A 12,310-nucleotide genomic window follows, 5' to 3' on the forward strand; every position below is an offset into this window, starting at 1 on the left:
ATTGTACATTTTTTCCAATGATAAAGAAAAAAATTAAAATTAAAATTCCCTCTGCAGCCAAACAAATTTACCCTCTAGAACCAGACTCAAAATGTCCCAAAAACATCTCTCCTCCTTTCATTTCCCAGAAGATATTGCTGGGCAATATCTTGTCCTGTTTGTCAAGTAGGCTATGTCTTGGTGAATATGGCAAACAGCAATGCCATTGAGCCTTTTTTGTGTCATGGTTGATCGCAACCATGTTTTCAATCCGCGTAACGCACTGAAACTGCGTTCTGCCTCCGCAGATGATATGGGCACCACCATCAGCAACCTTACTAGTGTCTACCTGCTAATACACACTAACAACGTTACACCCGCTAATACACGCTAACAACGTTACACACGCTAATACATTGCCTAATCAGCTGTGCAGTTATTAACTGATGCTTGTGGCCTAACGAAGCGAGAGTGGTGAGGACGGATCGGGGTCACTAGGAATCTGGGGGGACATGTCCCCACCGTCCCCAGTGCCATCTGCCCGCATTAGTGGACCAATGGCTACATGTGTGTCCATGGCAGCATTCACTAAAATGCCAGAACGCTGCTGTTTTAGACTATGTAGCTATGTAGCCTAAATATATATTTTCTGTCAGTGACTCATCATCAAAGTGGGCGTGCTCGCAGGTAAAGCATGGCGTAGGCGGAAAGGGCTTTGTTGTCTAATGTTTCAAATCGTTCAATGGACATTGGATTTTATGAGATTAGTGGCACTTATACTTCCGTGTCCCTCCAACCGTTACTTCCGTATTAGACTTGCTGGACGATAGTTGTATCTACTGTCTGTATTTACATGTTGGCGACATGCGGGCCATTCCGGATGAGTTAACGACGCTTATCTCAGGTATTTAAAACAACCGCAAAATGTTCTCTGAACTAATGTCATATGGTCAAATGTAGTCAAACCTAAACAAAATACTAAACAAAACACTCCTGACTGTTCTGAGAAAAAAGGGAAGCGCTTGTTGTTTGCATAATGGCAGAGAGAAGGCTCACACGTGTCAGGTGTAGGCTACCCGAGAAGTTGACTATCGCCTCTCAGTTTTAAATATTGTAGCTAGGCTTTCCTCAAATCCCTAGGCTTTAGTTGCACAGCAAGTCTACCGAAGCCCGCTAAAACGCTGTTTTTTGTTGGCTAATAATTTGCGTTTATTGCCTTTTAGATATAGAAGCGTTCCTCTCTGATGGTCTCAAAGGGGAAAATTTGAGCAAGAAGGCTAAAGAGAAAAAAGAATCCATCATCAAACGAATTAAAGATGTCAAAACTGGGTATGCACGGCTTCTAGATAGGCATAGCCTATATGAACTCACTCCGGTTTAATAATGATATTGTTGATTTTGGCGTTGGGGTGTTGTCTTTCCGTTTTACTGTGCAAAGATAATTTGTTTTTGTCTCCGACAGTTACCCTCAAGATTTTAAAGAGAAAAGTGAGTTTTTGGATTCTGAAATCACACTTTCTATGGTTGGTGCCTGTATATGGCCTTCAGTTCAAACACAGTTCCAAATTGATGGCATTGAATACATATATATAAATAAAACTTCTGATTAATAAGATGGCGAGGATTCTGGTGAGGAGGAAGAAATGGAAAGCAACAATGATGGGGTATCACTGCAGTCAGAGCGCACAGACAGAGATGAGGACACCTCTGAATGTAAGTACCATCAGAAGGAAAAAGTGATTCCATACTATTGTGAATACACTGCTAAGATGCCCAAAATTACTTTGGGAAAAGCTAAAGCAAACCAGAGTTTGTGAGTGAAAGTCGAGACATTCCAGTTGTAACTTGGCAACAGGCTTTGGAAGCATTTTGACAGCACAACGGCTGGTGAGAAATCCCCACCCCCCACCACCGCGCACCCCTTCCACCACCACACAGCCCTTCCACTACACAGCCCTTCCACTACACAGCCCTTGAGAAGGGAGCCTGTTTTATTAGTTACAGACGCGGTCACGAGACCTGGAGTTACAGGCTCTCTGTAATGTAACAAAAAACATTTGTGGATGTACAGTAGTGTCCACCTCACGTTGGTCCTGTTATATATCCTACTGTGATAGGGTGTTTAGATCTGTTAATAAGAGTATCAATATAAGACCAGTGAAATGTTGGTCAGGGGTTCTTGGTTTTAATGGCTTTAAGCAGCTGCTATTTTTATGACCCCTCATTCACTCAAAGCAACTTTGACACAGCAGTTGAACATTTGCATTGAAGTTGCACTCTGAATGGGCAGTCTCCACTGCTTACATGCAACACAACATTCATTGGTGGATCAGACTCTCAACTTCAACCTAATAGATGACAAACCTAATTAGAAAAGCTACATTTGAGTCACTGTATGTAAGTGACCCTTTTTAACAGAGTTCTTACATTCAGAACACACGTATTCACTCTGCTGGGCCAGTAGGCCTCTAAGGGCTCTGGTTTAACTGAAAACAGTGACTGGTTTTCTGCTGTGTCAAGGGGACATTAGCCCTGTCAGCTCAGCCATAATAGTCTGCACAGGAGACGAGAAGATATGAAAACAACTTGACGGTCAAACTCGAATTCTCGCCCTCTCCAGGCACCCACCAGTCACCTCCTGTGGCAGCCCAGGACCTGCAGTTTGTCTTCAAAGCAGGGAACCTTGAGAAACGTCGGAAGGGTGGGTGTCCACACACACACACACACACAAAAGGGTTCGAAGGGAGAGATGAGACGGCATACTAACTGTATGAACTTTTCACAAGTATTTTGCCTCCTGAATGCTACAGTATAGGGTCCTGCTGTCATCAAATCGAACTTTATTTGTATGGCTCTTTTGTACAAGCAGTGTCACAAAAGCTTCTCAGTTAGTTGCCCACAGATCAACACTGATAACCAACTGAAACCCTTGTGGTCTGTTACAGATCACAGCTTCTTTGGTACAGAGTGGCAGAAGAGATGGTGTGCTCTGAGCCAGCATACCTTCTACTACTATGGCAGTGATAAAGGTAAGTGAGATGGGTCCACTGGCATTCCAACGTCGAATGTTGATGGAGCTTGAAGATGGATGACGTTCACTCTTCATGGTATGCCGCACCAACGAACTGGGTATAATAACACATCTGACTGGGGTCATTTGAAATACTAGGCTTTTTCATGTTGGCTTTTTCCCCAACGCTGTCATTCCACTATCAAAGGCACTGTAGATTTTGGATTTAGGCTATGCGTTTAATCACGAGGATGTTGAGGTTACCGTCTGCTATAGCCGTTGATATTGTTGTGTTGGTATAACCAGACAAGCAGCAGAAGGGTGATTTTGGAATTGAAGGCTACAATGTCAAAATGAATAACACTCTCCGCAAAGACTCGAAGAAGGATTGCTGCTTTGAGATTTCGGCCCCTGACAAGCGGGTATATCAGGTGAGCATGGCTTTTGACAGCCCTGTAGGATACTGTAATCCCTGCAGCCCTCGTTACACTGCTAACCACGCTAGAGTCGAAAGTTGACTTACAGACGTTAAGGCTTTCATTGGATACACTTGGGCTTCATTTGACAGACTATTTTGTTACTGCACGAATGCCGTGCTGTTTGTTTATGCTAATGACATTAGGTGAGACTATTTGGTGGACTGACTGCAGCTTTCTCTGCCTCTCCACAGTTTTGCGCGTCATCCCAGAAGGAGGCTGAGGAGTGGGTGGAACAGATAGACTTTGTGCTGAAAGGTGTGCACAGCCCACCATTTGACTACAGTAGTTGGCCTGTGGAATGTAGCGACCTGGGTGTCTCTGTTGCTGATGCATTGCCATCAGGATGGACAAATGAACCCCAATTGACTCTTGCTATGGTGTGTCTGTCTGTCAATGCCTGTGTGTGTATCCCTGTGTGTGTGTGTCTGTCCGTGTGTGTGTGTGCGCCCATGTGTCCGTATGTGTGTGCCCATGTGTGCAGACATGACAGGGATCATCCCCCTGGATGATGACGACCAGCCGACATACGATGACATCGATCACCCAGTCCCCCTCTCCCCTGAGCCCGTTGATAATGATGACGACGACATCTACGAGGAGCTCCCAGGTCAACCATTTGACCCATGGATTTGAGATCCTGCATAAAGTATTGGCGATGCTGCTTTTTTGATTTGAGAACCTGCTGTAGTACTCTCTTACGATGCTGCACTCGAGAGATGATAACGATGATGTTGCGCTGCACTGTCCTTTAGAAACAGTGTAGCGCAACATCAATTGTGCTGCACCTTTGAGAACTGTTTAAAATTGTAGTTGAGATGATGTGATTGTTGCACTGTGTTTAGTAAACTACAGGCCGTTCCCTGGCACTAACCTTTGAAGTGCTATTAGAGCTATGCACTTCATTGTCTGCCGTATATATATCTGCTAAGGCGTCTGCTAATCAGCAAATCGGCATACAAAATAACATAAGCATGGTCACACATTTGTATCCCTCCACACCAAACCCTCCAGAGGTTTGTAACTGCAAGTCTGTAGGAGCCACATGTATAGGAACAGACCTTGTAGGCATGTGTGCTTGTCAGAGAATGCATCCAAGAATCCTGCTGGACTAGATGGCAGTTGTTGAATGTACGCGATTCACAATCTGAACATGCTGTCTTTTCTCCTTGTTTATTTAATCTTAAAAAGTTTGAGCTTTTCTGGAAGCTCACAGTATTTATAATATGTTCTGTTGTAGTACTAGGTTTTGTTTTCCGTGCTTTGCAACAAAGACATTCACTCTTTTCTGTTTCTCTCCAGAGGAGGATGTTGTCATTCCTCCGAAGCCCAAGGTGGCGCCCCCGAGCAAGGCCAGCCCTCCTCCTCCGACAGGTACCACATAACCGTCCTGAACCTCACTAAAAACGTATGATCCCTACATTTCCAGTGTAAGCCTTTATCTCTTTTACCTGGCTACTAACTTAGTTTGCATTCAGCACATAGACAAGCAGTGTTAAAACAGGAGGAGATGGATACTAGAATGAGGATGTAGTCGACAATTTGTCTGTAGGCGAACTTAATACCCCGCCACACACAACACATACCCAACCTTGTGTTGCGTAAATGGAAAGTAAAGGCTTAGAGAAGGAAAGCAAAGTATGGGTTCCTTCTGAGGTCTTGTCTTTTGGAACAGTGAGGCAGAAGAGCAGAATGGACCCGCCTTTTACCATTTCAGGAAGTCATGCACTGCAGAGGCCATAGTTTGAGCCCTTGGTCACAGGAAGTGATTTTTTTTTGAGAAGTGGTTTCAGGTTTCTGTAGTGCTGAGAACATTTAAACAACTCTGGAAGTAACAACATTGCAGTTACTGTTTGTCACGTGACGTATCAGTTCCTGTAAAATAAAATAAAAAAAGATTGTGAAGGCCAATTCTTGCCCAACAAGACTGAATTACAGTGATACATATCCTAATATCAGGTATACATTTTTTTATAGCCATAGTGGACCATTCTTAGATTTGAAGTTTCAACCTACCTTAGCCTTCAAGCCTCATTCACTGCTCTAGGTTGGGTAATGATGTTCAATCTGTATTTAGTCAGCGGTGTGTCTCCTCGAAATCTTCTCTGCTCTATGGTTAGCTCCCCAGCGCCCCCTGTTGAGTAAACACTTAGACCACCACATCCGTTGAGGGCCACCAGATATTCAGTAACAGCATCCACTCTCCCTCCCAGTGAACAAGAGCACAGACTATCCCAACTACTACCAGGGAATGTGGGACTGTCATGGAGACCACCCGGATGAGCTGACTTTCAAACGGGGCGATGCCATCTACATCCTGAGCAAGGTAACCCGACGGACCTCCGTCTGCACCTGCGTACATCCTATTTGGGTTTCTTCAGGTCATCCTTATTTTGTGCTCGACCACTTATGCCGGGTGAGGGATGAGACGATGGTGTTAGGAGAGGTTCCCAGTGTGTCTGCACCACGAGACTCGAGGTTGAGGCGTTTTTATATTTAGAGAGTCTGAGGGGCTTAGTGTTCCTAACGGATCGTAGCAGCTCCTGGCTGCTGTCAGGGGGCGGGGGAAGGGGGGCGAAAGCCTGCTGGTTAGCTGCAGTCTGAGGTGGGCCCTGGCTCTGGCCTCTGTGACAGGGATTAGTTGTGTCACGACGGAAACGGTTTTAGTGCTCTTGGGCGGAGGCCCGGCCCAGGGCTGGCAGACTCTCTGCCGTTCCATCACTCTGGAGCCTCTGGAGCGTTTCAGCGAGCTGGCGTGGCGGGCAGCGCCACGAGGCTGGCAGGCCGAGGCCCACACACGCCTCGCGGACGTTTCCCTGGGCTCGCCAGGCAGCGCTTTAATTGGAATGTGTGTTCTCAGGAAACGCAGGCAGGGCCCGCCACTCGATTCAGAACAGGTGAGGACGTGTAGTGGACGCGCCATTTCCCAGACTTCCCTGCGAGGCGTGTGTGCCAGGTGTGAGGAACTGAAGGGGTATTCTTTTCCCTTCATGTGAGTTAGAAAATATGTCGGGTAATGTTTCCAATAATGTTGGAAAGTGTGGATTAGTAAATACTGCATTCATATTTAGTCTCAATTGTTTTTTTTATCGAGTGAGTCATGCTAATCTATGTGGTTTACTTTACGCTGCCCTGCAAATGATACTCTTTTTTGGGCTACCTTATGAATAATATTGTTCTATTATTTATAGGATTATATATGAAATTGCCTGTGTATGCAATAGTTAATTGGGAGACTCTTGTTTCTTGCACAAGCAATGAATGTCTTTTTTTTCATGTTCAAGTCTGCCATCTAGTGGTTGGAAAGGAATTGGCAGTAGAGAATGTGTGCCGGTGGGCAAAACATCTATACAAATACTTTTTTTTTTTTCATCATTTTTTTGCAAATTGTTATAGCTGCAAAAATATGTAATTCTAATATATTAAGAAACTGACAATGGAACTAGGAGGCGAAGTGCATAGTTAACAAACACCAACATCTTACTGCTTCTCTTCTGTAGAAAAGCCCCAGGAATCAAGTTGTTCATTTACTGAGGCTCTCGAATGGAAGTACCAATAGCTGAAACCTTGGTGTTGGGGGTTGTGGCCTACTGGGAGGGCAATGACCATAAAACCTGTCTGGACTCTGCGGCCAGCTGCAGCAGAAAAGCCAGACCTCCCCCTCTTCCTCCTACTCCTTCTCCTGATCCTCCTGCTCTCTTTCACCATCCCCCTCTCTTCAGACCAGGAATAGCTGCAGTGTGTACCAGCTCAGCTACAACTGCCAGGCCCCCCAGCCTGTGTTGACTGCCAGGCATGCGTGTGTGTATGGTGCTAGGCTAGCCAGCAGCCCCCTCTAACCTGCTAGACCTTGCAGGACATAAAAATGTAATCTGGTAATGTGAAGCCTCACGTCTCGCGCCTGCTTTGAAACAAAGCTCGATATATAAAACCCCAGAACACAGCCCACAGCGCCACCATGACAGAACGGCTTCTTCATTGCCTTCCTCGGGTCATCTCATTAGTCTCCTGCACCATTCTGTGGGGGCTCCAGTACGTGCTTTCTTATTCATCAACACTGCACAATGAGGTGTGGCCATTTCAAAGTCCAGCCACTGGAAGCCGTAACCCCCCCCACACCCAACACACACACACACACAGCCTGGATTGCTGACCTTTATCACCCTCTGGGGGCTTGGGACACACGCCATTTTAATCATGCCACGTTTGGATGGGGTGGAAGTGACATTCAGCGTTTATGCCTTGTGTAATATGTGCACAGCGTTTGTCAATTAGGCAAAGTCATTCGTTTGAGTCGTCAGTGCGTTGTCCGAGGGTGGACCGGCGACACGGTCGGCGAGTCCAGCCCTGAGTGACCCTGCACCAGCAGAAGCCCAGTGTGTTTGTGTTCCCTAATCGAACATATGGAGCATTCCAACGTGTGGAACGGGTCCACCTCTCTCCACCCACCCCTTCAACCGCTGCGGGGCAGGGGGGGATGGGGAGGTGGGTGGGGCTATGTGTGTCCTTCTAGGCCTTGGTGGGACCGCTAGTACTGTACCTGGGCTCCCACTCCTGGGTCTAGCCCCTCTACAGTATGTGCTGGTGGGATCATGCAGCTTTGACATCCTCCTTACCCCTACCAAGCCAACCCCCTCCTTCTCGAAGCCCCCAGGGTAATTCATGTGGTGGGAGGACTTTCATGTGAGGTCAGGCTGCCGGCGAGGGGAGAAGGGAGATCCTGCACCCGTCTCGGATCTCTCCCCCTGCAGCGCCCTCCTCATATCTCAGCACGCCAGTGGCCCATTTGAAGCTAGTACTCGCTCCAACGTGACAGATTTATGTGTGATGTGCTCCGAACTCGCTGAAGCTTCCGTGAGAAGGGGCGGAGACCTAGCTGGAGAGAGAGACAGAGAGAGACAGAGAGAGACAGAGAGAGACAGAGAGAGACAGAGAGAGACAGAGAGACAGAGAGAGAGAGAGACAGTGCAGTGGTCAGACTGACATATTTAAGAGTGTGCCTGTAAGAGACAGGAGAGGTGAAGCGAGAATGGGGGGATTTAGGAGAAAGAAAAGAGGGGTTGTAGTGTTGGAGTTCTGGCCCGTGAGCGATCTGCTCCTCGTTACATCTGACCTCATCTGTTCTTCATCTGGTGAAGAACCTTCCCAGGGGCACCAGAGAGCTGGAGCTCTGAGCTGCTCTGGCTCGTTCTTCAATAAAACAGATCAGAGAAACACTTTATTTTACCCCCCGGGGGGGGGGGGGGATTTATTCACGTTCACGCCTGTAGCAAACAATAACATCCCGCTGTCGATGACACATCAGGAACGCAATGATACATACCGAACACTTCTACACACACAATGGTGCTTACACATAATAACTCAAAAAATGAAATCCAGCTAATGACTGATAATTTATGAGCTTCATTTATAACAGTATTAAAACACGTATTGCAGTGCATGAAACAATAACTGTATGAAATGGGTCTAATTTACATGAATGGTTTGTTCTGTCTCCCTCTCACTCTGTCTTTGATTCTCTCTGCCCTCCCTTTCTCCCTCTCTCTTCTCTCCCGCTTCCCTCTCTCTATCCCTCGTCCCTCTGTTTTGTGGCTCCCAGGAGTACCAGAACTTTGGCTGGTGGGTGGGGGAGATGAAGGGCTCTGTCGGCATCGTGCCCAAAGACTACCTCATGGAGCTGTACGCCATGTAGCCGCACCCTGGGTACGCTGCATGGCTGAAGAGCTGAGTCGTCTGCCCTGCTATCCATGCCACTGCTAATGCGCAGTTCACCATTAGGCTTCTTTTCATATAAGTGGTGCGTGTGTGGCCCGTGGCACCCCCCCCCCCCACCCCACCCCTGCAGATTAGCGGACGATGAAAAGTACTTGGTCTGAGCAGCCGTCTGAACATATAGAATTTCCTCGAGTTGTACGATACTTTTATTGCTCTGACACAGCAACGTATCATCATTTGTTCATTCGTGACCATTGAACTTAGTGTTTAAAATACAGTGGATTGGTATTGAGTTGTGCTTTAGTTAGCTATGCTACCTATTTAATTTCTATTTTCTATGCTATGAATGTTTTAGTGGGTTTGTGACATGTGCTTCGTCTGAGAATTCCGAAAAACCTTGAGACAGCAAGCAAATGAATTAAAGATGTCAAAATCACCTTTCAAGTGTCAGTTTTGTGCAGTTCATCAGCCACCAGGGGGCGTCAGAGTCACTGTTAAGGTTGAGGATGACCTCCACAGGCATCTACCAAACATCACCAGCCTCCATCAGTCTCTACCAAACATCACTTCTGTTAATGTAGAAGGTCTGAGGTACCTTTGTTATTGTGACACTTTGCAGTATAGTGTCTAGGCATGAGAAACTAGACAACAGATGAACTGAGCAGGTTGTTTTGATTCGTTTTTAAATGCTGGTAAAGCTGGAGGATGTTAACCCATTCACTATAGTGCATAAATACATGGTACGCTCATGCAAAACGATACACCTCAATCTGGCAGTCAGAATGACTTTGCAGATTTAGCTGAGGTCTGCTGTTTTTCGCTCTGTGGATCGTACTTCTGATGTCATGTTTTACGGCACCTGAGATGCGGGAAGGGGGGGGGCTGGTCAGAGGGAGCTGGCAGTGGCAGATGGGCGCTCCTGCTGTGTACCTGATTGGAATGGAGAGAAACATTCACAAGGCTGTCCCCCCCCCCCCCCCCCTCACCCACCCCCATCAGCGAGGGAGGAGGTCTTATCACCCTCTGAGGAGCAGTTGGGCAGCAGGCAGACTTTCAGCACGCCAGGCCTTCCTCGTAGAGGGCGTACGCAGCGTGCGCTGACGGATGAGGCAAACAAACTTCCAAACTCCAACCACGCAGTCGGGAAACTAGCGCAGAGGGAAAACAAGGAGAGGAGGCTGACTCGTGCCTTTGCGGCATTGTGTAGCAGTCATGGCAATGCTGTCTTTCTCTGTCTCTCTTTCTTTTTTTTTTCTCTCTTTGTCTATTGTGCTGCTCTTCAACACTTCCTCATTCCCCCCCATCCCACTCCCTCTTCTCCCTCTCTTTCTCTCCCTGTTTTGTTCGTCTGAGCGATGCTGCAGCAGACCCCTGTCCTCTGGGTGACATTCAAAGTCCTCATAAATCCTGATCTTTATGGCATTGGGGCAATAAAGCCTGCTGCTAATTGGAGATGTAATGAATTACCATAATTAGTTATTGAATATATTACAGTGAATATGGAGAGAAGAGAGAGGGAGAAATCTGCCATGGCTTTGTTAAAGGGACTGAAAGGAATGTACTGACTAGAGAGGGTGATTTGGATTAAAGGGCAACGTGTCTCTGCGTTAGGTGGCTGTGTCAAATGGCTTTAGTGGAAATGATGTGCTACCATACATGGTGAACCTGTCCACACAGAGCTCAAAAGTCAGGCTATAGTGTTTTTATAGTGTTGGGTTTATGATGACGTTAATCTCTGATGTGTGTCATACAGTCACTGGATTATGATCTAGTTGGTTTTTGAGCGTCCAGGGTATGGCTACCGACATTTCTAATCCCATAGCAGAGCTGGTGCTACCTTTGACCCCCTACTAGGATAGCCAGGCAATGGGTTAGGCTGCCAAAGGCAAGTAAGGCTAAATATTGCCTCTCTCTTTTATGATGCTAATAAAAGATTTTGTTAATGGATGTCAACTCCACCCACCCCTCTGCTTTGGACAGCCATATCTCCAGAATATACACATTCTTTTATTGCAATTTAACACTAAGATAGAATGTTTCATAGATAAATGCCAATGTGTCATTAATTGTGAGAGCACTACATTTCACTAATGATACCAGAATATCACTAATTAATACCTGCAACCATAAAAGTAAAGCTTTACCAGGCATTGTATGAGCCTTCTAGGAATGATTGACAATATGTTGCTAAAGAAAGACTACTCATGAATTCTGCAATCCTTGATAGGTTTAATGTAGTCAGCAAAGTTTCCTATCATATCAATATTGATTCACACAGGTTTCTCAAACTACTTCTCCCATTCATGTCCTTCCTTATGGTTCTCCTATGGTTCTGGTCCCTATGTGTGTAAGCAAGCATAAACTGTAGGAAACAGGCACAGTTAACTGTAGGTGGCTGGTCAACCAAGGCTTGTCCACTAATAGAAGAAGTGACTTCTCTGACCTCCAGTCCCAGAAGCAGCACCTACTCTCTCCTCAGACAGAGAACTATTTAAGTCCTTGCACTGGTAGGCTGTCATTTAAGGTGATGTATCTACCACTTTGGAGAAGTAGTCTTGAGAAAGCTGTCTGAATGTTCCGCTGCTCTTTCACCTGGTTGTTCTCGCCGTAGATCAAAACACAGCGGCATTGAGAGATTCTGTCGGGAATAACACAGGTTTATTTATGTGGTATCCCCAGGCTTTCTGAGGAAAACGTATTGCCTCTCCAACTGGCTCGCTGTCAGCGTTCCATTAAAGCCCTTCTCTCCATGTTCGCTCCTTTTAAATCTGAGATAGACGCCTCTGAAATGGAAGTCAGTTTTAATTGAGGTCGGCTTTCATAGATGCAACTCACGACTAGGCAGACAAGTTGAGAGCATCTTAGCCGGCTTGTGACATTGCAGAAGATGCAGAATATACAGTACAGCAATGTTAAGTGATGACTGTACATTTTTAGACCTGTGGTTATGAAGGAAGTACCACCATAATAGGTTTGCTTGTCAGGCAGCTTCGGCGCCAAAAATGGCTGCCATATTGAGGTCACATCCACAGAGAAAAATGGGGAAATTGTGTGTCAGATTCACTCTCTGTATCCCCTGCATGGCTGACCCAACCGTATGTAATGACCCAGTCTATTTGGGATGTAA

General features: G+C 46.3%; 1 protein-coding gene across 2 annotated transcripts; it reads left to right on the forward strand.

Annotated features, from left to right (window-relative positions):
* Positions 1 to 635: 635 nt before the first annotated feature.
* skap2 (src kinase associated phosphoprotein 2) lies at positions 636 to 9,616 on the forward strand. Of its 2 annotated transcripts, XM_047035759.1 has the most exons (12): positions 636 to 883; positions 1,203 to 1,308; positions 1,442 to 1,467; positions 1,594 to 1,692; positions 2,600 to 2,680; positions 2,925 to 3,008; positions 3,296 to 3,420; positions 3,660 to 3,723; positions 3,950 to 4,075; positions 4,768 to 4,839; positions 5,679 to 5,791; positions 9,068 to 9,616. In XM_047035759.1, the coding sequence occupies exons 1-12, from the start codon at positions 844 to 846 to the stop codon at positions 9,158 to 9,160; spliced, it is 1,029 nt and encodes a 342-aa protein (XP_046891715.1). In that variant the 5' UTR covers positions 636 to 843; the 3' UTR covers positions 9,161 to 9,616. The 2 variants fall into 2 exon arrangements, with proteins under 2 accessions (XP_046891715.1, XP_046891724.1); XM_047035768.1 differs by lacking the exon at positions 636 to 883 and having other exon boundaries at positions 1,293 to 1,308; positions 1,442 to 1,502.
* The last annotated feature ends 2,694 nt before the right edge of the window (positions 9,617 to 12,310 follow it).

The sequence above is a fragment of the Hypomesus transpacificus genome, chromosome 2, assembly GCF_021917145.1.
Source record: "Hypomesus transpacificus isolate Combined female chromosome 2, fHypTra1, whole genome shotgun sequence".
Classification (NCBI taxonomy): domain Eukaryota; kingdom Metazoa; phylum Chordata; class Actinopteri; order Osmeriformes; family Osmeridae; genus Hypomesus; species Hypomesus transpacificus.

Excerpts from the sequence above, each read along its gene's own strand:
- skap2 (XM_047035759.1), top strand. The coding sequence starts at position 844 with ATGCGGGCCATTCCGGATGAGTTAACGACGCTTATCTCAG. Across the intron at positions 1,693-2,599 it reads AGATGAGGACACCTCTGAAT|GCACCCACCAGTCACCTCCT; the intron begins GTAAGTACCATC and ends CGCCCTCTCCAG. Across the intron at positions 4,076-4,767 it reads CATCTACGAGGAGCTCCCAG|AGGAGGATGTTGTCATTCCT; the intron begins GTCAACCATTTG and ends GTTTCTCTCCAG.